The following is a 26,673-nucleotide window of genomic DNA, read 5'->3' on the forward strand; positions in this document are numbered from 1 at the left end:
GGAATGCCTTCTAGGTAAAGGTGGATAATATTCAGTCCCATCATTATTAAGATTCGTATTGCAAAACAAAGATTTAATAGGGGACACATCAATAAATTTTAGATCTTCGTCTTTATTTTCATAGGAAATAGAAGAACACGCTCTTATAAAGGCATCTTTCTTAGCACGCATCCTAGCGGTTCTTTCTTTGCACTCATCAATGGAAATTCTCATGGCTTTGAGAGACTCATTGATATCATGCTTAGGTGGAATATATCTAAGTTTCAAAGAATCAACATCAAGAGAAATTCTATCAACGTTCCTAGCCAACTCATCAATCTTAAGCAATTTTTCTTCAATCAAAGCATTGAAATTCTTTTGCAAAGTAATAAATTCTTTAATATTAAATCAGAGGGCATCTTATTATAATTTCCATAAGAATTGTTGTAGGAATTACCATAATTATTAGAGGGATTACTAGGATAAGGCCTAGGATTAAAATTTCCTCTATACGCGTTGTTACCAAAATTGTTCGTACCAACAAAATTCACATCCATAGATTGATTATTATTCTCAATCAAAGTAGACAAGGGCATATCATTAGGATCAGAAGAAACACTTTTATTAGCAAATAATTTCATAAGTTCGTCCATCTTTCCACTCAAAACATTAATTTCTTCTATCGCATGCACCTTTTTATTAGTAGATCTTTCAGTATGCCATTGAGAATAATTAACCATAATATTATCTAAGAGTTTAGTAGCTTCTCCTAAAGTGATTTCCATAAAAGTGTCTCCCGCGGCTGAATCTAAAAGATTTCTAGAAGCAAAATTCAATCCGGCATAAAAAATTTGTATAATCATCCACAAATTCAAACCATGAGTAGGGCAATTACGTATCATTAATTTCATCCTCTCCCAAGCTTGTGCAACATGTTCATGATCAGTTGCTTAAAATTCATAATATCGTTTCTAAGGGAGATGATCTTAGCGGGAGGAAAATACTTAGAGATAAAGTATCTTTGCACTTATTCCAAGAATCAATATTATTTTTAGGCAAAGACGAAAACCAAGCTTTAGCATGATCTCTAAGCGAAAAAGGAAATAGCTTAAATTTCACAACATCGTTATCCACATCTTTCTTCTTTTGCATATCATACAAATCAACGAAGATATTTAGATGGGTAGCGACATCTTCACTAGGAAGGCCGGAAAACGGATCTTTCATGACAAGATTCAGCAAAGCGGCATTAATTTCACAAGATTCAGCATCGGTAAGAGGAGCAATCCGAGTGCTAATAAAATCATTGTTGTTGGTATTGGTAAAGTCACACAATTTAGTGTTATCTCGAGCCATCGTGACAAGCAAGCAATCCAACACACAAGCAAACAAAAAGCAAGCGGGCAAAAAGAGGCAAATAGAGAAAGAGAGGGAGGATAGAGAGAGAGAGGGCGAATAAAACGGCAAGGGTTAAGTGGGGGAGAGGGAAACGAGAGGCAAATGGCAAATAATGTAATGCGGAAGATAAGGATTGTGATGGGTACTTGGTATATTGACTTTTCCGTAGACTCCCCGGCAACGGCGCCAGAAATCCTTCTTGCTACCTCTTGAGCACTGCGTTGGTTTTCCCCGAAGAGGAAGGGATGATGCAACAAAGTAGCGTAAGTATTTCCCTCAGTTTTTGAGAACCAAGGTATCAATCCAGTAGGAGGCTACGCACGAGTCCCTCGCACCTTCACAAAACAAATAAATCCTCGCAACCAACGCGATAAGGGGTTGTCAATCCCTACACGGCCACTTACGAGAGTGAGATCTAATAGATATGATAAGATAATATTTTTGGTATTTTTGTGATAAAGATGCAAAGTAAAATAAAAGCAAAGTAAAAAGCAAATGAAATAACCAAGTATTGGAAGAATAATATGATGAAGATAGACCCGGGGGCCATAGGTTTCAGTAGTGGCTTCTCTCAAGAGCATAAGTATTTTACGATGGGTGAACGAATTACTATTGAGCAATTGACAGAATTGAGCATAGTTATGAGAATATCTAGGTATCATCATGTATATAGGCATCACGTCCAAGACAAGTAGACCGACTCCTGCCTGCATCTACTACTATTACTCCACTCATCGACCGCTATCCAGCATGCATCTAGAGTATTAAGTTCATGAAAACAGAGTAACGCCTTAAGCAAGATGACATGATGTAGAGGGATAAACTCATGCAATATGATGAAAACCCCATCTTGTTATCCTCGATGGCAACAATACAATATGTGCCTTGCTGCCCCTACTGTCACTGGGAAAGGACACCGCAAGATTGAACCCAAAGCTAAGCACTTCTCCCATTGCAAGAAAGATCAATCTAGTAGGCCAAACCAAACTGATAATTCGAAGAGACTTGCAAAGATAACCAATCATACATAAAAGAATTCAGAGAAGATTCAAATATTGTTCATAGATAGACTTGATCATAAACCCACAATTCATCGGTCTCAACAGACACACCTCAAAAACAAGATTACATCGAATAGATCTCCACAAGAGAGGGGGAGAACATTGTATTGAGATCCAAAAAGAGAGAAGAAGCCATCTAGCTAATAACTATGGACCCGTAGGTCTAAGGTGAACTACTCACACTTCATCGAAGGGGCTATGGTGTTGATGTAGAAGCCCTCCGTGATGGATACCCCCTCCGGTGGAGCTCCGGAACAGGCCCCAAGATGGGATCTCGTGGATACAGAAAGTGGCGGTGGTGGAATTAGGGTTTTGGCTCTGTATCCGATCGTTTGGGGGTACATAGGTATATATAGGAGGAAGGAGTACGTCGGTGGAGCAACGGGGGGCCCACGAGGGTGGAGGGTGCGCCTGGGGGGGGGGGGTAGGCGCGCCCCCTACCTCATGGACTCCTCCTTTGTTTCTTGACGTAGGGTCCAAGTCTCCTGGATCATGTTCGGTGAGAAAATAACGTTCCCGAAGGTTTCATTCCGTTTGGACTCCGTTTGATATTCCTTTTCTTCGAAACCCTAAAATAGGCAAAAAGCAACAATTCTGGGTTGGGCCTCCGGTTAATAGGTTAGTCCCAAAATAATACAAAAGTGGATAATAAAGTCCAATAATGTCCAAAACAGTAGATAATATAGCATGGAGCAATCAAAAATTATAGATACGTTGGAGACGTATCAGTTGGAAAGCTGCTGCAAAACCGCTCTTTCCACATGTTTATAGTTTTCTCTAACTCCCCATGGTTAAAGAGTAATTTGGAAAATCGTAATCGTAAAATTTCGCAAACCGACCAGCCGAGTTCATATTTTCGATGCCATTTCTAAACAGCTAATCCAATTGAGGCAAATGATATGGCGTTCAAAAGCTTATGAAAATGCGCTACCTTTTCATGTTGAAAGTTTTTTCTAATATTGAATGGTTTAAAAGTAATTTAGAAAACGGTACAAGTTCCACCGAGTTCGTATTTTTGAATTAATTTTTTAACCGTATGTCTGAATGCAGCAAATAATATGACGTTGGAAAGCTTGAGGAAATGCGAAACTTTTTGGTATATATTGTTTCTGCCAATTCTTTATGCATCAAAATTATGCATCTTTGATACCTCATTTTATTGATTCGATATTGTAACAAAAAAAGTATCGCGCATCTATTTCCCCAGAGGTGGCCTTGGGTTATCGAACCCATGAGAGGAAGATTCGCTTGAAGCGATGGTCTCTAGCAAACTTTTGTCAAAGTGTCAAATCTAGGTTTTGACCGGATCAACAAACAAATAGTGATTCAAACACTTATAGTAAAAAGAGGTACGGGTATGAGGTCTTAATGCTTACAACCTTGTATTTGCGCTGGGATCAAACATGATATTAATTTGTGCATTGGAAGTCACCAATTGAGACATGCTTGTTACGAATCGAAGTGGGGGATGTGTCCAAATAACATCTTGAATGGCACGAGTCCTGCATTAAGAATCAGTTGTCCTACCGTAGGCCCTATCCGTCGCGCGGGGTTGCCTTGATAATTAATATAATGAAATCAGAAAGGAGCTTTGGCGTTCAATGACTACACTCATTTATCCCAAGGATATGATCCATGTTACCCTACTGAACCTTACTGTCACCGGTGTTTGGTATAACACTTCACGGTCTCCTTGCTCCTAGCCTCACCAGTGCTCGATCTCCATGATCCTGGGTACCCGCAGGGATGAAGATCGCGAACAACACAAGATACATCTTCACAGAACAATTTTATTTCACACATACGGGACGTTATGTCAAAGCCTTCCATTGATCCCCTCAACAAATACCTTGGGTTGCAAGGCTCATGCCTCAACCCATACCTTATCGAACTACTCACACATGAAGATTAGATCGCGAGAAGAAAACATTGAAGACCACATCTTGAGATTTATTGGTTGCAAATATGTCTTACAATGGATGCCTTGTGATATGCACGAGTACAAGTATGAATTAGATGAGAGAGCACTGTGGCGGTGGTGATGGCTATGGAGATGGAAAATGGTGACGGCTAGGGTTTGTGGATGAAGATGATGATGAAGGCATTCACACAACAAGAACATAGTAAGAACGTATCAAGCATTGTAGTATGATCATGTATCAAGCATTGTAGTATGATCATGCATGCACACAACAACAACCTACCAAGTAGTCTAATCATACCAACAACGTAGCAAGCATTTTGATTATAGCAACAACCTAGCAAGCATTCTAATCAATGTAACAACCTAGCTGAAAGAACATGCGGTGCCCCCATGTTTGGTTTTGGTAATTGATGACAATCTCTATGGACTAATGGTTGCCTTGAGTTATATTTGAAGGTTTTGTCCATAGGCTTTTCTTGGAGTACATGTGTTGGTTTCAAGGAGAGTTTGTGTCGACCAAGGTGCTATTCAAGGAATTGCCTAAAAATTGGTCTTGTGAGAGGTTGATCAAGACTAAGTCAAAGAGTGAATCAAGTTGATCAACCCACAAAGCGTAGAAGATGTACCGAGAGGGATCAAGTGATCCCATGGTCTTTGTGAGGATTCTTTGTGGGGTTAGGTTTCGGTGTCAAGTTCAAGTGGAGCATAATGAAGAGATCAAATGCTTGAAACTTGCCGTCCTTTGTGGTGACAATGGACTTGTGAAGATGTGCGGAAGAGTGGCTCACGCATAGTGGAGTATGGGGGAGCAATCAACTAGTCTTCATCGAGTCAACACAATCAAGAAAGGTTGCGGTGTGCAAGTTCAAGTGGAGCATCATGAAGAGATCAAATGCTTGAAGCTTGCCGGCCTTTGTGGTGACAATGTGTTGGGGAACGTAGTAATTTCAAAAAAATTCCTACGCACACGCAAGATCATGGTGATGCATAGCAACGAGAGGGGAGAGTGTGATCTACGTACCCTTGTAGATCGACAACGGAAGCGTTTAGTTGATGTAGTCGTACGTCTCCACGGCCCGACCGATCAAGCACCAAAACTACGGCACCTCCGAGTTCTAGCACATGTTCAGCTCGATGACGATCCCCGGACTCCGATCCAGCAAAGTGTCGGGGAAGAGTTCCGTCAGCACGACGGCGTGGTGACAATCTTGATGTACTACTGTCGCAGGGCTTCGCCTAAGCACCGCTACAATATTATCGAGGACTATGGTGGCAGGGGGCGCCGCACACGGCTAAGAATATGATCACGTGGATCAACTTGTGTTCCTATGGGGTGCCCCTGCCTCCGTATATAAAGGCTCAAGGGGGGGTGCGGCCGGCCTAGAGGTGGCGCGCCAGGAGGAGTCCTACTCCCTCCGGGAGTAGGATCCCCCCCCCCAATCCTAGTTGGAATAGGATTCGCGGAGGGGGGGAAAGAGAAAGGGGGGCCGGCCCCCTCTCCTTGTCCTATTCGGACCAAGGGAGGGGAGGGGCGCGCGGCCCATCTCAGGCTGCCTCTTCTCTTTTCCACTAAGGCCCACTAAGGCCCATATAGCTCCCGGGGGGTTCCGGTAACCTCCCGGTACTCCGGTAAAATCCCGATTTCACCCGGAACACTTCTGATATCCAAACATAGGCTTCCAATATATCAATCTTTATGTCTCGACCATTTCGAGACTCCTCGTCATGTCCGTGATCACATCCGGGACTCCGAACAACCTTTGGTACATCAAAATGTATAAACTCATAATATAACTGTCATCGAAACCTTAAGCGTGCGGACCCTACGGGTTCGAGAACAATGTAGACATGACCGAGATATGTCTCCGGTCAATAACCAATAGTGGGACCTGGATGCCCATATTGGCTCCTACATATTCTACGAAGATCTTTATCGGTCAGACCGCATAACAACATACGTAGTTCCCTTTGTCATCGGTATGTTACTTGCCCGAGATTCGATCGTCGGTATCCAATACCTAGTTCAATCTCGTTACCGGCAAGTCTCTTTACTCGTTCCGTAATACATCATCTCGCAACTAACTCATTAGTTGCATTGCTTGCAAGGCTTAAGTGATGTGCATTACCGAGAGGGCCCAGAGATACCTCTCCGACGATCGGAGTGACAAATCCTAATCTCGAAATACGTCAACCCAACATGTACCTTTGGAGACACCTGTAGAGCACCTTTATAATCACCCAGTTACGTTGTGACGTTTGGTAGCACACAAAGTGTTCCTCCGGCACACGGGAGTTACATAATCTCATAGTCATAGGAACATGTATAAGTCATGAAGAAAGCAATAGCAACATACTAAACGATCGGGTGCTAAGCTAATGGAATGGGTCATGTCAATCAGATCATTCAACTAATGATGTGATCCCGTTTAATCAAATGACAACTCTTTGTCCATGGTTAGGAAACATAACCATCTTTTATTAACGAGCTAGTCAAGTAGAGGCATACTAGTGACACTCTGTTTGTCTATGTATTCACACATGTATTATGTTTCCGGTTAATACAATTCTAGCATGAATAATAAACTTTTATCATGATATAAGGAAATAAATAATAACTTTATTATTGCCTCTAGGGCATATTTCCTTCACAATGGACTTGTGAAGATGTGCGGAAGAGTGGCTCACCCATAGTGAAGTATGGGGGAGCAATCAACTAGTCTTCATCGAGTCAACACAATCAAGAAAGATGGTCCAACTTGAGGGAGTCAAGATCGTCATCATCTAGCTCAAGTGGACTATGTGCAAGGCAAAGGTTTGCCCTTGATAGGTTTTCTATTTTACCGGTCTCATGATGGTAGTTGGGAGACCGGGTTATAGGATCGATTGCCGTACTATCAAGGGGGGGGGGCTCTCGATGAGTAGCTTGATCGTATCGTTAGTTGAGAGCTCAAACCATTGCATCCTTGCATCATCTTTCTTGGTTCTTGTTTGGTTCTCTTTGTGAGTCTTAGAGCTTTTGGTCATCTTGATGACAAGCTCGAGTTCATCAAAAACGGAGTTCACATGCATCTTCTATGATGTTTTCGATGTTGGAGGTTATGCTCGTTCTTCTCTGTTGGAGGTCTCACTCCTCCATTTGTTAGGCATACCTCCCCTGCCTCTTCTTACTATAACCAGTCACTGTTTTGATGCTACTCGTCGTCTTGTTTCCAACAAGCTTGAGTTTGCTCAATTTGGAGCTCATATGCAGAAGTTATGGCAGTTCTTGTTTTCTTGAGTGTGGTTTTTGTCTAGTCCCAGCGGTAGTACCGCGAGCCCAAGCGGTAGTACCGCTTGGAGCTCTCAGCCATAGTACCGCTGCAGTGCCGCTCTTCTACCGCCTCAATTTGGGTCCTGCTCTTCTCATGTCGGGTTCAGCTGCAGTAGGAGCGGTAGTACCGCTCTTGTACGATAGTACCGCTGGGCCAAGCGGCAGTACCACTGCGGCCAACGGTAGTACCGCTGGCTACAGCGATAGTGCCGCTCATACTGCTCTACCTCTCTGGCAGTTTTTCAGCTCATGTTTTTCTCTCTCGTTGGGGTGCTTTGACCATGCTAAGCGGTAGTACCGCTCCTCCAGCGGTGGTACCGCTCGTGGAGCGGTGGTACCGCTCGTGTGCGGGCTGAGCACATAACGGTTGGATTCGGGAGCTCCTATAAAAGGGGGTCTTCTTCCCCAATGAACCTTATCCTTTGAACTCGTGTTCTTACCCCATTGTTGACCTTCTTCGAGCTTGCTAACTCTCAATCCCTCCATGGATTCTTGCTAGTTTTTGAGAGAAAAGAGAGAGGAGATCTAGATCCACATTTCCACCAATCACTTTCTCCTCTATTTGAGGGGAACCCCTTGGATCTAGATCTTGGAGTTCTTCGTGTTCTCTTCTTCGTTCTTCCTCTCATTTTCCTCCCTAGCATTTGTTGCTTCGGTGGGATTTGGGAGAGAAGGACTTGGGCACTCCGTGTGCCCTTGCCATTGCATTTGGTGCATCGGTTTGAGTTCTCCACGGTGATACGTGGAATTTACAAGTTGAGAAGCTTATTACTCTTGGGTGCTTGGGTGCCCTAGACGGTTGAGGTCACCTCGGAGCCATATTCCATTGTGGTGAAGCTTCGTGGTGTCGTTGGGGAGTTAACCCCAATCTTTGTGGTGTTCGGAGCTCAATCATTGTGGTGTAAAGCTCCGCGCAAGTGTCGGGGTCTCCAAGTAGGTTGTGGAGATCGCCCCCGAGCAATTTGACGGGTTCCGGTGACCGCCCCCAAGGGTTTCCAAAGTGTACGGGTTCGGTGACCGCCCCCAAGGGTTGCCATTTGTACGGGTTCGGTGACCGCCCTCAAGGGGCCCTTAGTGGAATCACGGCATCTTGCATTGTGCGAGGGCGTGAGGAGATTACGGTGGCCCTAGTGGCTTCTTGGGGAGCATTGTGCCTCCACACCGCTCCAAACGGAGATTAGCATCCGCAAGGGTGTGAACTTCGGGATACATCGTCGTCTCCACATGCCTCGGTTATCTCTTACCCGAGCCCTTTACTTATGCACTTTACTTTGTGATAGCAATATTGTTTCTTGTCATATATCTTGCTATCACTTAGTTGTTTATCTTGCTTAGCATAAGTTGTTGGTGCACATAGGTGAGCCTAGTTGTTATAGGTTTTGTGCTTATCAAATTAACCGCTAGGTTTATTCCGCATTTGTTCAAGCCTAAACCGTAATTATTTTAAAGCGCCTATTCACCCCCCCTCTAGGCGACATCCACGATCTTTCACTAGCTACCATTCTCATCATGCCAACAACCTAGCAAGCATGTATGAAATAAATTCAATTCAAATCAAATTGCATTGGAATGGAAGAAAAAACCCTATGAATGGGAGCATGGGGAACAAATTGATCACCACCTGCGCCGAAGCAGTTGCCGTCGAAGTGACCAGTTATCGCAGACCAAACCCTGGCAGGAACAAGGGTTGGGCCGACGTGGATGACCCAACCATTGGAGGTCACAATGTGAGGGGGCACAGTCATCAAGGCTTCGGCCGCACTCCTCTTTGCCTGGGTTGGAGCAATAGGACAGAAGAGCATCACACAAGAGTAAAAAACCCCACCTGGGCACGACCAATGGGCTTCCCGCTGCAACCGACATGCTTCCCTCCGCCATCGCAGTGATGTGCTGCCAATGACCGCATCGATCGGCATGAATGCCGATGGTGGGTCAATGGTCACTGACCGTGACCTGCTACAAATGGGGAACAACGACCAGATAGTTGTCTGCAGGTCAATTCCTTACCTGGTCAGGCCGGCCACCCACCGCACCTGGATCGGGTTGCTGCCAACAAGGATAGGAGTGGGGGCGGCGCAGTTGAGGGTCGGCCATCGAAAAAATCATAGGGGAGTGATAGAGTGAGAGAGGAGTGTCGTGTGAATGGGCGATGGGCGGTGAGGGGAGAGAGTTGTGAGACGCCCTGTTGTCTCTTGTTCTTACCAACGCATGCTGGCGAGAGGCACGCGTGGCTCTCACGAGCCCGGCTTTGAAAAAAACGGCCAATTCGGCTGTTCCTCCCTCAGCCTGGTCCGTGAGTACTTTAAGATTCATGCGGGCGTGGAATCGCATGCTACCCAACAAACCAAACACCTGATTTTTTACACTGTGCGAGACTGTTGGGCCTCCTCTAGGCTACCAAACGCGCCCATGAAACTTGTGTCTCCCGGTTTGGGAAGATTACATCTAGTTTTGGAAAGCCTCCAAATGTTTCTTCTTCTTCTTTGTGTTTCTTTTCTTGGTTTTCTGGTTGGTTTTTCTCTTTCTTTTTGTTTTCATTCTCTTTTCTTCTTTTTCTTTACCTTTTTTTTAAATTCACGAATATTTTCTGCATCCTTGAACTTTGATAAAATTCAAGAACATTTTCTAAAATTTGAGTTCACGAACATTTTTTGAAATTTGTGAACACTTTCCAAATTCTTGAACATATTCCAAATTAGTGAACACTTTTATAATATGGAACATTATATGAATTGGTGAACATTTTTTCAAATATGTGATTTTTTTAAAATCCATGACCATTTTCCAGTTCTATGATTTTTTTAAATCCATGAGCATTATTAAATTGGTGAACATTTTTTTCAAAACCGCGAATATTTTTTAAATTCATGAACAAATTTGGAATTCATGATGTTTTTTAAATACATGAACAATATTTTACTCACGAACTTTTTCTAAATGCGCAAACATTTTATGAATGGGTGAACACTTTTTGTATCCATGAACTTTTTTGAATTCACAAATATATTTTGGATCCACATTTTTATAATTCATGAACTTTTTACAAATTCATGAAGATGTTTTGTATTTCACGAAAATTCTTTCAATTTACAATTAGGCTTGAATTTATCTATTTTTTTCAAATTCATGTATATTTTCCAAATTCGTGAACATTTTTTGAGGTGGCGAACATTTTCTGAAATGCAAACATTTTACAAATGCATGAACAGTTTTGCAAAATAATTTTTAAATTTTGAAAAATTTCCATCTTCTCTAGAATATGTAAATTTATGCACATTTTTAAAGTCCATTATTTCATTAAATTAAAATAAAACCACTCGAAATAAAAAAGAAAGAAGTTTTTTTAGGCTATAAAAAAACTTCACCATACGCTCCCACACACACTGGAAGACCCACGTCCTGGGCCAGGCCCATCTAGCACCCAGCGATGCGAGGGATACACAGCAGCACCCCAGTCGATCCCTCCGCCCCTCCCACGCATCTCCGGAGGTCGCGCGACCGCCTCTGCCCCCGCCGCCCCCCGCCCGCCGCCCACTCCGGTCTCGCTCCCGGCTCCCGCCTCTCGCTGTCCGGCTGCTTCGCGCGCCCGCCTCCGCGCGAGCGCGAGCTCGACCGCGCCGTCCCCCTACTGCGCGCAGCAGTACTCCCTGCCGGCCTCCCCCTGCGGCCTCCACCCAGCCACCGGGTCGCTGCCGGTCTCGCTGACTCGTGCAGGCTCAGCGCATGAGCTGCTGGCCGCTGCCTACTACTCGGCTTTCGACAGGGGAAGCCCGCAGCCGTACCCCCCACAGGGTAATTTCTAAGTTCTAGGTTTTATAAACTGACGCATGACGTTCTAAATCAAGGATGCATATAGTGCGTTGAACAGTTGGATTGAAATTACGCACACGCGTTGGATTTACTCAAGTTGATGTGCTTTGTTATCAGTTTCGTTTCATGCTGCAGAAATGGAAGATGAAAGATTTGATACTCTTTTGTATCTCCATACTAGTATCTTATTGTACAATCCAGCCGTATTTTATATGCTTTCGTTGTAGGCGTTTAGTTATGCCTGGGATTTTCTCTAATTCTGGTTCTGCCACTGATCTCCTTCAGTTTTCGTTCTTATGCGAACATGTGAGATATTATGGTATTTGTGACTTGAACTTGTAAAATCTTGACTTATTTGTTAATTCTTGTGAGTGGTTGGCAGATGAATACATAAGTGGGAGAGTGAGTCTGCTTGCAAATAGTTCTCTACTATGTCAGAATAGTGGTACTGAGGTCTATTCGTTTAGGGGTATTTGCTGTTTTGAATAGAAACTGATTAATAAGAGAGATAGGGCAATTTAACTGTTTGCACATGAAGGAAAGGGTAAAAGATCCATTACATTGGACCAAAGGGCATATCATCAAATCATCAATTCTCCCATCTGATGGGTGTTTGATACCAAATTTGAATTTTTTTTTACCTCCATTCAGTTATTTGCTAGTACATGATACCCTACTAAACTATTCCAGACATTGTTTGATCCGGTTCTTCTTCAGCGCAGGCCACGGAAGATCAATCTCGGTTGAGCAAATAGGAATTTGTGCCTGCGATTCTGTGGTGCGGGTGCAATTCCAGAGCCTTCTGGGTCCAGCTGAACTCCCTATGCCCCACGTTTAGTCTTTTCCTGCATGGACCGGTGCAGGATCTGGTGGCCGCGCCAGCAACATCAGTCTGAATTGGAGTCCGTCTCTACCAGATATCTCCTGTTCGGATGGCTCTTCCCCCATGCGGGATCAGTCGATATTGTTGTCGCAGCGTTCGTCTCCCAGGGAGAGATCTTGCAGTCTTTCCCCAACCTCGACACCTTCCAGGTCAGTTATGGCAGCAAATAGTATAAATGGTGCTGTTAAATGTACTTTGCTATCTTATTCCATTTATATGGAGCGTGTGACAGTGGCCAGTGCGGTTCATTTTTTTATTTCTATGAAGAGCTTTGTTCTTTTAGGGCGAACTAACCTAATTTAATGTGTAATGGGTCACTTAAGAAGGCAAACAATTTTAGGTGGTTCTCCCCATTTATTGTAGCATAATAAACTACGATGCAGAAAAGTGTATGGCATGCCGCGCTTGGCAGAAGTGTAGTAGGCAACCAAACTAGACCTATTTTGTTTGTTTGTTGTAAAGCATTAATTGATTTTGTTACATTGTTGACTTTTAGCTGCACTGTTACACTGTTAGAGTCAATGAGATACACACATAGCTTCTTTATTTGAAGCCCCTTCCCAGTTAAAAAAATATGCTGGAGCTGTGTGCTGCTTCATGGTTAAGCAGGCTGAACCAGTCCTTGAATTGCTATTTATTAACTAGTGATGTATACACATGCTTCTATAACAGCTAAGACTTCGGTATAGGAGTTTACTGAGTTAAAATCCTCAGGAACCAAAGGGATACTTTTTGCAGGGATGGTCTTATCCTGGAGTCACCTGATCCTTCTGGTTTGTGTTTTCACTAGTTGAAATGCATTACCTAATCCAACAAGTTTGTGTCTGGTTAGCAAAACGGAATGAGCTCATTCGGGGACTAAAGTGATAAAATCTTCCTGCATGTGCCAGAGGCAAGATATTAGCGGGACTTGTTAATTGGGGATGTTTCACAAAGATTTTAATATGACCCTCTTCCATCCCTTGAAATCTGTAGATGGCGTCATTAGCTGAATGTAGTATATGTGTGTTCCATAAACTAAACAACCCATGAAGAGGTAATGATCATATACATGTTATGGTCAGGTGGTTGAATGTGTTTCTTGTAACACCTCCATTGTCCTGAATGAACTTTATATGTCTGATGAAAGGCTCTGAATATTTGAACCAAATATTTTTTTATTCCAAACAGCTGACTTGGAAATGTTGAGGACAAATATGCTGGATGTTTTCTGCACATCCCTATACTATTTATAAAATATGATAGCTTTCCCTTTACAAGTACTGATTAGCCTTTTGTGGCGGGCTATTTTATAACCTTTAATCTTATATTTTACTTAGATTCTTATCGCAATGTCACATGTTTTGATACCAAGACTGTTCCTTGATTACTGCATTCTTCCATTCAGATACTAAAAAATGGAGACATACATTATGGGTACGCATCACATGTTTGATACCAGGACCATTGCTTGATTATGAATAACTGTTTTTTAGTTTTTTTATTGATGGCTGCATTGCTGAATGTTTTCTCTCTTGGTAGACTGCTATCTTTTCCTCAAATAAAAGGATGCCAACAGTGCTACAAGAATCTGCAGCATTTACCATCCTTGGGGATTGTGTTGTACATCTTCCAAGAGATTTTGAAGGCTGCTGTGTTAAGCAAAAATATCAGCCGTTGCGGCCTCAAGTTGTTCAGACACAGCATTCTGACACAAAACAAGACTGTTCTATTGCATTTAATGGACCATTGGGAATTGAAGATCAAGACCAAAGTGAGAGTAATGGAAAATGGGAATGTGATTGTAGTGTATTAGACGGTTTTCTGGATACTTACAAGAAGTCAGTAGTGAAAGGTGGTGACTGGGTGCACTTCTGCTGTAAGCCTGACAAGAGCTTGAAATGCAATCTGAATCAAATTCCAGTGCTTCATCATTTGTATCTTGATGACCAGAAGGCTGAAATTAATCATTGCCACGTATGTAAGTCAACTCTCACTTCTGACATCCTTGTGGCAATCATAGTTTGAATCATTTTAATTTATTTCCTTCAGTGCTGTTCAATTGTTTTACTGTGATCAGTTACTTCAATACTGTTCAATGTAGGTCATACTTTATGATATTCCTGTTGCTGGTAGAAACCATTTCTCCCTGGGTGAGGATGCACCTTATAGGATGAAGTCTCCCTTCAAAAAGCCAAATTGGATAAATAATCTGCAAAAGAGAAGACCATTTCTTGATTTGGTATGCGCCTTGATGCTTTTACATGTTATTACAGTTTAATTTGAACAACTAGATAATGTGGTCCATGTTTATGTTTGAAGGATCCGATTGTGTTGGCGCTTAATTGTTCAAATTCAGCTAGATTGTCAGTTGCTTGGAAAACTACTAATAACAGTTCTGCGGCTCATTTCTTGTTTGCAACTGTGTAAGCATCATCTTTTATCTATTTTCTCTGATGGACACTGTTTTCTTTTTCTTCCTTTGTCCTGACTGCTGGTTGTTTATTCAGGTTTGATGCCTTAGTTCAAGTGGTACAACATTTCACAGGAATAATTTTAGCTTCAGTATCGACTATTATCTACATCTTCATTCAACTGTTCCGAAAATGTTTGAGCCATGTCTCTGAGCACTTTATATTACAAAAGGTTTTCAGACACTCATGGAAAAACATGCATCTCCGTTGTTCCCAAATTCTTTATTGGCCGATTTTCCTCCAAGATACGTCCCTAAGGTAAACTTGGGATGCCTATGGTGCTGCTTAATTCTACCATTATAACTTAAGTTACCATTGACTAGTTATCTTTTCTAGAGATGTCAAATGGTATTGCCAAACTCACTTGGTTTCCTTGCTTTATGATAGCTGATGACTGTATTTAATTTCAGTTTGTTGATTCATTTAACCTTGATGTAAGGAACCTTTGTGCTTCCCCAATATTAAAAGTTGAGATTAGATATATTAGCTGTTAATAGTAATGATAAAATGAATTATTGTTAAAACTAAGCTTTTATTGAGCTATCCTTGGTACATTATTTGAGTATGTTACTGCTTATACTATGCAGCTCCTCTGTTAATGTCGAATATGCACACAGAGCTGCAATCCAGAAGCATGCTTTATGGTCAAATATTATCATGGATCTTCTGATGGGTTTCATCCTTGGAGCAGCACTATTGTTGAACATGGAGACTATTTGCTCTTGGATTTTTGCTCTTCTTCACTACATGACAGATGCTGTCTTGAGATCTGGTTGTGTGTGGCTGATGGGTGTTCCAGCAGGCTTTAAACTGAATACTGAGTTAGCAGAGCTTCTAGGCATGATTTCTCTGAATGCAATCCAAATATATTCTACCCTTTGGTTCATGGTGGGAGGCTTCCTTAGGCATATAATTCAAGGCCTTGCATTTTCTGGAATTCTTTTAGGCTTCACGGTTCCTGTTTCAATCTTCATTGACATTATCCAGCTTGCGACGTTGCATGTTACCATGCTTCAGTGGTTAATCTCCTTAATATATTCAAGGCAGATTCAGACAGTGACATCATTGTGGCGTCTTTTCAGGTAAAAATGTTGGTATGTTGATGGGTAAATGCACCTATGATCATATGAAGTTTTTGTGTTTAATTACTTTACAATATAAGAAATCTCAAAAAGAATTCATGGCACTAGAACTACATGTGTTGTGCATGTAAAAATTCTGCAAAAATATGGTCATATATGTGAATCGTCCACAGAAGACAACAAATCACACTTGTAGCACAACAGATTAGTCATACAGTAATGTATTTTGTACAGTGGCATCATCATCATGGTTTTGTACCAAATTTTACATGTATACATGCTGAAACTGTTATTTTACTATGAATATTTTGCTTATTTTTTAAAAATTGTGCATGTGTACTATTTTAGTGATGGGTTCATGTGACCATGAATGCACTGCACCAATTCTGCTTCCTTCATTCATATGACATTTTTTAAGTATAAAAATAGCTTGTTTGCAACATAAACTCGATTGTGGTGTTGAATGACTAGTGTCAGATAATTACTTAACTAATAATCTGCAATTACCATATTTTGTTGTAAGTTATTACAGTAGTCGGATTGTCAGATATCTTATGTTTAGAAGCAAGTTATGGAGCCAGGTCCCTTGTAGATGGAGTAGAAGCTAATAGCAAGTTGATTAAGCTTATGGTGGAAATCTAGCATTTAGAAATATGTTGGGGAGCAAAACTCTTCTAGAGACGACACTGAGAGACGAAAGCTAGGGGAGCAAATGGGATTAGAGACCCCAGTAGTCCTAGCCGACACAAAAGCACTAATTATTATCCCCATAACATCTCAATCTTAAACTTTGATGATGTTCGTTTCTCATCTTCTTGCTTCATTGCTGTTGTTATTTTGATGAAAGTTAATGTGATGAATTAATCAGTTGCGGAAATATAAATGAATGTGTGGCAATTGGAAACTAAACTCCCAATTTCTTTTGTTTCTTCATTAGATTTTTTTGCTGTAAATTTCTTGCAGACTTACCGATATGTGCTTGTATTATTAACAGAGGGCGCAAGTGGAATCCTCTTAGGCAGAGATTAGATAGCTATGACTACACGGTTGAACAACATGTGGTTGGTTCACTGTTGTTTACACCAGTCTTGCTTCTTCTACCCACAGCTTCTATATTCTACATATTTTTCTCTATCTTGAGCAGCACAATCATCTGTTTGTGTATAGTGTTGGAAACTGCAATTTGTATAATCCACTCTACTCCTTATGCTGCGGTAATTCTATGGGTGACAAGGAGGCAAAGGTTTCCTGCTGGATTAATGTTCCTTCCTATGTCATCGTCATCTGTATCTACTGATGATGATGCTCTATCAGTTGAATATCATTCAACCAGTTTATCTGGCGAAAGGGAAACAGATGAACCCATCCATGTACATTCAGTACCACTAGTTTCAGAACTTAACTGTAACTATAACACCCTTGGTAAGCTCTCTCTCTACATTTTTATCGTATGCGCATACCCTACTTATTTGTTGGTGTAGTATTACTATAGAAGTTAGCACTATCTATTCTATTTTTTTGTTCAATCACTTTTAGTAATCATTTCCTTCTGAACATGTGTGGGCGCCAGGCCTGTTGTGTTGTTATTTTTTCTAACACTTGCAATTTCTATCAGCTGAGTTTTTTTTTAACATAAATGATGCTAAATGCAGGACAAGTAATCGGGCCACATTACCAGAAAGTTTTCAACGGGATCGCTCTCCCCTTCTGCAAACAACTGGCACATGGAATCCTCAGGGGCACAAGGTTGCTACTTATCTCGTTGTTTAGGTTTATTCCTTATTATGGCATTCGTGACACCATCTTCTTTGTTATATCAGGATACCTACAACACTGCATCTGCCGTCTTCACCACTGCCCTGGATGCATATTGGCATTAGAGAATACTGGATGCTTTGCCGTCGCGCAACCAAGTGGGGGAGGAATTAAAAGTTCTCCACTTATGATTAACTATTAGTCGCTCAGAGAATTTTGCTTAGTTGCCACCGTTTTGCAGTGGATGTTTTGCTTTAGTTGCCTTAACACAGTAACAAATGTTGGTAGTTGCCAAGATGTTGCGTTGTGGACTGCTTTGTAGCACTGATACCATTTGTAGTTGAGGAATCGACACGTAGGAAAATTAATGTGTTTGTTACAAGCATACAAGTTCTTCACGTGAGCGTAAATGTGTTGCAACCTACATACATGTGGTTGTGCAGATCAGCATGGTGGTGCACTCTCAGCAAGTGGGGTGGAATCACTCAATACATAAGTTTGGTGGTTGGTGTTATTTAGAGTTTGTTAGAACCTGTTCATGGTGGTGAAAATCCTAGATCGGTGTGATGGCCCGCTAGTAGAACGAAGGGAAATCATAGATTGGAATGTAACTTGGACTGGAGAAGGGGAAGAACAAAAAAGGAAGGATGGGATACAGAGAGGGTAGGTGAGAGTTCACATAAATCTCATTTTCTATGGCATCTAGCCTCTTTTAAACCCACACTCTTACACTTACAAGTGGGACCCATGGTTCATAGACTAAACACACCTGAACCCAACTCTTGCAGCTCACTCATTGGTTCTTAATGTCAACCCTTCTAGATCTTGGTGTTCATCATTGACACAGCGACGCTCATGGGTGACCAAGGCTTGCAATTGGGCCTTTGGTGGTGGATCTTACTCATCCTAATATGACTCTTGGACGTTATATCTTTCCGATGCCTTCCAATCCTAAGTGTAAGCATTTTCCCCTCCTCAAAACAAAAAAGTCAACACATCTTGCCTTGAATGTGTTGAGCCTAAATTTATTTTACCCGGCTATACTTCAAATAACTGTTTCTATCATCTACTTGGAACTCTTCATCTTATTCTCTTATCATATATACATTGAGTCAAGTGTAGAATTGTATCACATGGAAAGAAGTGACGATAAGATATATAGGGGTACCCGTGTATTAGAATGTGTGAGAAGAGAAGATATATGTGAAGCAGAATCCGTGAAAAGAGATGGCCGTTTTAGTACACGGATAGTTTAATGCGCAACATTTCACATAATGAGTACCATGCTGGAAATAAATTGCATCGAGTGGTGGTTGGTGTTGAGCTCGGCTTAATGGGTGGCTTTGATTTTCTTTCCCCCCTTTTATTACGTTCTTTGGGCGGCATCTAAGATTTCCAAAAGAAGGATACTGGAACCTGACGAGTGAGAGGCGCAATAGCTCTGCAGCCGTTGCTATGCTCAATTTTTTTGTCTACTTTGTTCATAGTTGGAGGTAGCACAGCAGCAGTAGGTACTCTCGCCAGGTGCCTTTCACCGTTTTTTTGTTTTGTCAAAATCCGACAGCTTAGCATAGTAATCGTTCCAGATGTATGATAAGAGAGGGAAACAAATTAATAGCATGAACGCATGCCTGTTCAACACACAAGCTGTAGTGATCTAGCTTGTGCGGTTAACAGGCATGAACACACACCTATTCGGTACATATGGAGAGAGATTTTGCTAATTCGCTTATTTGTTCCTTCTCATGTCGTGTCATGGAAAAAAGATCGAGCACATTCACAATTTTTTTTTAAAAAAAATCCATGTGTAGAGATGCTATATACTCAGGAGCCTTTTTTTCCCATGATAGTAGCCGTGCGGGCATATCAGTTTTCAGTTTTTCACATAGAAAGTTCTGCAACAGCAAATGTCGCAAGAAAGGCATATTTTCCCCGGACTGAGGAGCTCGTCGCTGGCAATTTCATTACCATGAAATTGATACATAACGATACATAAATTCAGTTTGCGATTACTCATACTTCAGTTCCTGCTTTTGGAAACGAGGACATACCTGCAATTTGAACACTAAGACATCATGATCAAGATTGCTTGGAAGTTTGCTACTGGCATGTGCATGTTTGAACATTAGCCTTGCTGATCACATGACAAACCGGTGGCCTACTATTATTTCCTATAGCCGGTTGGTGTTATTTAGAGCTTCTTAGAGCCTGTTCATGGTGGTGCACTCTCGGCAAGTGGGTTGGCATCGATCAATACTTCAGTTTGGTGGTTGGTGTTATTTAGAGTTTGTTAGTGTTGGAAATCAGGGGTGGTCTGAACTCTAGCTCTCTCTATCTGAATTTTTCTCTGAAGAAACTACACACACTGAAGGTAGATGAAAACAGAGGAAACACGCCGGACAACAAGATTAAACATCAACAGTTAGAACCTGTTCATGGTGGTGAAAATCCCAGATCGGAAGGTAACTTGGGATCGGAGAAGGGGAAGAACATAGAAGAAAGGATGGGATACAGAGAGGGCAGATGAGAGCTCAGATAATTCTCATTTCCTCGATAAGCTACAGGGACGGAATCCAGCCTCTTGTAATCCCACGCTCATACATTTACAAGCAGGTCTCTTGACCCATAGACCACGCACACCTACACCCATCTCATGACTCACTCCATAGGTTCTTCTTCTTGACATGTGTACCCCCTCCAGACTCGAGTCACGGGGGTCCTATCAACGTCTTCCTGGACTAGGACCTCATTGTCCACCATTGTCACTAACATACCGGCTCTCACAAGGCATGGAGGCATCACAATCGGGCCATTGGTGGTGGATCTTGCTTTGCTTGAAAAGATTCTTGCTTGATACTCAATGGGCCTTTCCGATGCCTTCCAACCCTAAGTGTACGCATCTTCCCTCCTCGAAAAGAAAAAGGTCGATGTATCTTGCCATGAATGTGTTGAGCCTAAGAGCATCTCCAGCCGTTGAGCTTCTCAGGAGGCATTTTTTTCGTCGCCTGGGGAGCTACCGGCGGATATTTTACGCCGGGGGGGAAGAGTGTTCCCAGCCGTTGAGCTCCCCACGATGAACGTGCCGCCGCCGAGGCCGCTCGACATCGGTTGCACCGTGCCCAGGCACAGCGCCGCCGCCACGGCCGCGTCCACCGCGTGCCCGCCCGCCCGCAGCGCCGTGGCGCCCACCTCCGAGCACCGCTCGTCGTCCGCGGCCACCGCAGCCGCGCCGGACTCCATCGTGCCGGCTCTCCCGCGCGCCAGACACCCTCGAGCTCCGGCCCCGATCAGCGGCAGGCTCCGCGCCGGGGCCCAGGAGCAGCAGCAGGACGCCGGCCAGGGCGAGCAGCGCCACGGCGATGCCCAGAGGGGAGCTCACGTCCGGTGACACGCTGCCGCCGCCGAGCAGCGGGCCCTGCAGGGCGGCCATGGCCGGAGATCCCGTGGACAGCCAAGGGTGGGACGGAGCCAAGGAGGAGAGGATTCTTTGAATGGTGAGGGACGCGGCCTCCTCGTGCTCCTGGGGAAGTGGCGGCATGGCGCGGAGCTGGCGTCGCCGCGCTTGCAGCCGCCATGTCCGCCGCGTCGTCCTCGTCCTCGGCCATGCCGCCCTGTCCGCCCCATCCCACCCAGGCCACGACCGCGCGCGTGGGGCTGGAGCTCGACCCCGACCCAGCTGCTGCCTGTACGCCCGGCGAGCGCGAGCCCCTCCCCGGTCATGCTCCACACCGGCCGCGCGAGCGCGAGCCCCGCCCCGGCTGTGCTCTGCCCCGGCCATGTGTGCTGCGCCACGGCCGCGCGAGCCCCTCCCCGCTTCGGCTATGTGTGGTAGGTGGTGGAGGAAGGAAAAGGAGAGGAGAGAGGAGAAAGAAAAGAGAGAAAGGATAGGAGAGAGGAGAGAGAGAGAGAGTGGCTGGCAAGTGGGCCAATGCATGCGAAAAAGAGCGTCGGCGGCTCCAGTTGTACCCGAGCTTTCTGGGTTTGGGTTGGGACCGCCGGGCGTAACTTTGGCGAAATCCGACACTTTTTGAGATTTTAGGGCATGAGAGCAACTCCAATGGGGCGACCCATTTTGTCTGCGACCGTCCATTTGGGTCGGCGTGGACACAAAAGGCGACCCAACGCGCCGATCCAAATGGACGCGCGTTTGTTTTTCGTATGCGGGCGACCCATTCCCGACCCATTTTTAAGTCGGATTTGCGTCGGCGCGGACACGCGACGGACGCCGCGCTCGCCTACTCCTCTCCCCGGGCCCGCTGGCCTGTGGCACATTGGCCTCCCGTCTCACACCCTGTGGCCAACAAGCAACCCTCCCGCCTCCTCCGTCGCCGACGCCGTCGCCCATTTTTTTCCGGCGACTCTTCCAGCTGCCGCCGCCTCCACATCCGCCTAGCAACGCCGCCCCTCCCCCCGTCGCCCTTCGCCACCTTTTTTGCCATCGGGGAGCAAACTGCTTCCCACCGCCGCTTCCCCCACCGCACAGCCGCCCGCGACCAAGAAGCCGCGTCGCCGCCCCTGCCACATCCGACCGGCACGCTCGTCGGACGTCGGCAGGGCAGCTAGCTTGTCTGTCGGCGCCGCAACTCCCCTCGCCGTCCGTCTCCAACGTCGACGCCCGCAAGCTGTTAGACAGTTTGCCAAGGTACGAAATGGACTCCGCCGATGAGTTCTTTTTCCACAATTTCCTTTGCGACTCCAACGATTCGTCGTCCAACGACGAGGAGGAGATATTGGCTGCCGTGTTGGTCCGTCACCACCTCAACAACCAGCGGCCGTTGTTTCGTGGCTCCATTCCGGGCCACCTTCCGGCGTTGAATCACAACCGAGAGAGCGGGCATTTCCTTCTCTGGAAGGACTACTTTGATATAACAAACCTGTTGTTCAAACATCACAAATTCCACCGCCGGTTCCGTATGAGTAGGCATGTTTTCAACCGTATTAGAGAGGAAGTGGTCGGCTATGATGACTACTTCGAGTGCAAAGAGGATGCCGTCGGCAAGATTGGTTTCTCCTCTTATCAGAAATGCACTGCCGCCATCCGAATGCTTGCATACGGAGTGCCCGGTGATCTCATTGACGAGTACGTCCGTATGAGCGAGTCTACATGCCTAGAGTCCCTGTATAAGTTTTGCAAGGCTGTTATTGCTGTGTTTGGCCCTGAGTATTTGAGAGAGCCGACAGTTGAAGATACAACCCATTTGTTGGCGATGAATGCCAGTAGGGGCTTTCCGGGGATGCTTGGCAGCATAGACTGCATGCACTGGGAGTGGAAAAACTGCCCTTCTGCTTGGCAAGGGAAGTATAAGGGACATGTCAGGGCTTGCACTGTCATACTAGAGGCCGTGGCGTCTCAAAATCTCTGGATCTGGCACTCTTTCTTTGGCATGGCTGGATCACACAATGATATCAACATGCTTCAGCGCTCGCCGGTGTTTGCTAGGCTTGCAGAAGGCAACAACCCACTGCTGAACTTTACTGTCAACGGCCACAACTACGACAAAGGGTACTATCTGGGTGACGGTATCTATCCTCAGTGGACCACTATTGTCAAGACAATACCCAACCCCGTCGGAGAGAAAATGAAAAGATTTTCCCAAGAGCAAGAGAGTGCTAGAAAGGATGTCGAGCGTGCCTTTGGTGTTTTGCAATCTCGATGGGGCATCGTTCGGTATCCTGCTAATACTTGGAGCACACAGAAACTGTGGGAGGTGATGACTACTTGTGTGATCATGCACAATATGATCATAGAAGACGAGCGCCCGAAACGTCTGTACGATCAAGGCTTTTAGTTTCAGGGTGAGAATGTTGTGCCTGAGCATGGAGAGCGGCAACATTTGAGTAGTTTACTCAATTTCATGAAGACATGCGTGATTGGGAAACTCACGTGCAACTGCAAAATGATTTGGTTGAGCATATGTGGGCTCATGTTGGCAACCAATAGATATATCTTCTTTTATTCGTTTGCAAAACTATGTGAATCATTTTTATTTGTATTTGGCTTGTAAAACTATACTATTTATTTGGGCGGCAAGACTATTTGTCTTGTTTACATTTTCATTTGACAATATGTTGAATGCAAATCATGTAAAATTGGGCGGCCACGCAGGCACATATGGGTGGCGCGTTGGGCGCGCTGCCGACCCATATCAAAAATAGGGCGGACGCCGGGCGGGCGACCCAAACGGACAAACAACGGATGAAATCGCCGTCCGTTTGGGTCGGCCCGTTGGAGTTACTCTGACTGGGGGAAAAAACACGCGCCAGCGATGAAAAAGGCCTTGGGGGCTTGGGGGGGGGGGGGGGTGGGGGGGGGGGGGGGGGGGGGGGCGCTCTGTTGGGGGGCCTAGTGGATATGCTCTAAGCTTGTCTACCCAGCTATATTTCAAAATCACTGTTTCTATTATCTACTTGGAGGTTTTCATCGTCTTCTCTTATCTCATATACACCAGATCTAGTATAGAACTGTATCACAAAGCAAGACGCGGTGATGCTGGCGGGTATTAGAGTGTGTGAGATGATAAGATATACTAAATCATTGATGGCGCACGTTGTTGCGCCCGTCTATTTTGATAGAGATGTGATTTTTTGTAGATAAATTATCAAAACTCACAAAACTGCTAAAATAAGTTGTTCCACGGTTTCCTTTTCCCATTGAAATGCGAGGCACTCCAATATTTTAATTTTACTAAGTTGGGGTGGAGATACAACTAACTTTCACTCAATGAACGAATGGTAGTAACCTTACACAAAAATTTGGAAGGAACTTCAAGAATGCATAGGAGATAGCACTGATGGGCAGCTAGTATTTTCAGTCTTGCACTAAGGTATAGGGACGGAAGGACTGAAATTGCAATAGTTGCTATGAGGACGAAAGTAAAATCTTCATATTCTTATCTTGGCTTTGCATACATGATACATCCTTCTCGGAAAAACAGGTCCTCTACTACATGGAACTAAAATTACAAGGGCACGTTTTTAGCACAGGCATAGTAAAACAAAATCCTTTGCTTTTGAGGTCCAAAGCATGCTTTAGTTTTGTCTGCAAGAATAAAGAACTCGTCAAACTACATAGAGCAGGAACATGGTCAAACTTGCTTTTGGAAACATCATAAATTGATATTCAACAAACATACTGAGTAACAACATGTAAATAGATAAAATCATTTCAAGAAGAGACTCATCAAATTAAGGTTAAAAAGGGGTGCTCTGAAGTTAATAGTATCTCTACCTTCTTCAACTGTATAATCTGAATGAAAACCCTATGGGCATAGGTACCAGCGAATTCCAATGAATTCCTCCCTTAGCTCGGTAACAATCCAGGCAGCAGATCAACGGACGCAAGAATCCACTAATGCATCTGACATAGGTGGGAAAAAGACGAACCAATCATCACATAGGGGCAGGAAAAATGATCTCCATGCTGTTGGTAAGCACACGAGTATTTTACCTTGTACATGAAATGCTCGTAATCATCATCTAGTGAAGAGAAAAGCTGCATATTAAAACAAAGTTGCGTATGCTTTTGTTCTCTGCTTCGGAAGGCATTTCTATATAGATGCCTGAGGACCATGGTCTGTCGTTGTACCTTTTCCTGCTCTTGACATGTGATGCAAGTATTAAGAAATGACAGAAAACTGATTAAACATGCATGTGTTAAGCAAATCTGCTAACATGCATCAAAATTTCTCACTCCATAAATAATATCAAACATTGATGAATCAACTAAGGGTTTGGATCATTGGGGCCATCAAATTCAAATCTGACATAGACGCCAACATAGATACAGATAGACGTAGTGTTGATTAAGATGGATTGTCAGAAGACATTTTCGTGTAATTTAAATGGTTCAGAAAAATATAGGAATATGTCAACTTCTCACTGAAGAAGATAATGCTAGAGCATAGTAAGATTAAAAGATAGCTGGCATGGAGTTGGCCATTCAGATTCAAGTAAGCAGTTCCATCATGGCCATCCGATTAGGTACTGCTGTTGTGTTACTGCTAGCTGATACAGTAGAGGTCTTTCCCCAACATAGTCCCTGAATTCTGCCGGTCAAAGTGCAAGAATTTTCACTGACAAATAGAGCATAAGACACAGAAGCCATGTTAGACATGTCCATGGTGAAATTTTACCTCGCTGGAGTATATAAAATCTGAAAAACTAAAGGCAATACCTGCACGACGGTCGTCTTGAGATGACGAGTAACCCAGTTTCCTGCATAATTTTTTCTCCCGGAGATCATGGGGTGAGGTTTGGTTCAAGATTCGTCTCCTTGGCGAGAAATTAGATCTTAACCGGCAAATCATCTAATCCCCCCTCATTGGCACCATCGAGCGATTGTCACCGTTGCCTCGCACCACCACGATAGAAGGAGTGTAGGGGTTTCGCCACCATGCAGTCGAGTGAACCACAGGGCAAGGAGGAGAGAAGAGGATGCGCGGAAGCGACATGGGTAGTTGGGGAGGAAGGAGGAGGCGGTGGGGGTGGCGGCGGCACTACCCACGGGAACGGGGGCGAGGGAGAGGAGTAGGAGATTCGTCTCCCGGGTCAAGATGGGATTGTCTGGTGCTTCCGCGATCTTATGCGGCGGTTGACGACGCCAGAAGGACTGTGAGCGGTGAGTCGGGGAACGGTGGTCATGGCAGACACAATCCTGTCGCGAGATCAAGGGCATGGCGAGGTTGAAGAAACGGAAGGGGCGGATGAGGTCGTCCTGCCTGAACTGTCGCCTGCCCACGCGAAGGGCTCTGCTTTTTTTAGGAGAGGAAGCGTTCTGCGTGTATGTTTTTCCGGCTGGGAAGAGCCCATTAGGCCCAATTCACAGCATGGTTCCGAAATTGTCGTCAGAGCAGCGGCCCGTTACGGAATCTGCTCGCTTGCACTGAACGAAGTGATGCGGCGAGGGATTAAGATGAAATCGGATGGCCAGAAACGTCCCAGGATGAAGATCCGATGGCTGCGAACGCTAATGGCCTGAGATGGCCTGGAACTTGCACAGTTATAATGTCTTTAAATGTG

General features: G+C 44.3%; 1 protein-coding gene and 1 long non-coding RNA gene across 4 annotated transcripts; one reads left to right on the forward strand and one right to left on the reverse strand.

Moving 5' to 3' along the window:
- Nucleotides 1–11,117: 11,117 nt before the first annotated feature.
- LOC125510767 lies at nt 11,118–18,053 on the forward strand. Of its 3 annotated transcripts, none has more exons than XM_048676030.1 (10): nt 11,118–11,464; nt 12,205–12,514; nt 13,887–14,321; nt 14,449–14,586; nt 14,667–14,770; nt 14,855–15,076; nt 15,436–15,900; nt 16,895–17,322; nt 17,553–17,646; nt 17,721–18,053. In XM_048676030.1, the coding sequence occupies exons 2-10, from the start codon at nt 12,332–12,334 to the stop codon at nt 17,827–17,829; spliced, it is 2,178 nt and encodes a 725-aa protein (XP_048531987.1). In that variant the 5' UTR covers nt 11,118–11,464; nt 12,205–12,331; the 3' UTR covers nt 17,830–18,053. The 3 variants fall into 3 exon arrangements, with proteins under 3 accessions (XP_048531987.1, XP_048531985.1, XP_048531984.1); XM_048676028.1 differs by having other exon boundaries at nt 11,119–11,464; nt 12,200–12,514; nt 15,406–15,900; XM_048676027.1 differs by having other exon boundaries at nt 11,120–11,464; nt 15,406–15,900.
- Nucleotides 18,054–24,462: 6,409 nt separating this feature from the next.
- On the reverse strand, nt 24,463–26,393 carry LOC125506036. The gene is made up of 4 exons (XR_007282574.1): nt 25,829–26,393; nt 25,103–25,727; nt 24,884–25,012; nt 24,463–24,694 (listed from the first exon to the last, which is right to left on the reverse strand). It is a non-coding gene; the product is annotated as an uncharacterized LOC125506036 (long non-coding RNA).
- Between the last annotated feature and the right edge of the window lie 280 nt (nt 26,394–26,673).

The sequence above is a fragment of the Triticum urartu genome, chromosome 5 (genome assembly GCF_003073215.2).
Source record: "Triticum urartu cultivar G1812 chromosome 5, Tu2.1, whole genome shotgun sequence".
Lineage (NCBI taxonomy): Eukaryota > Viridiplantae > Streptophyta > Magnoliopsida > Poales > Poaceae > Triticum > Triticum urartu.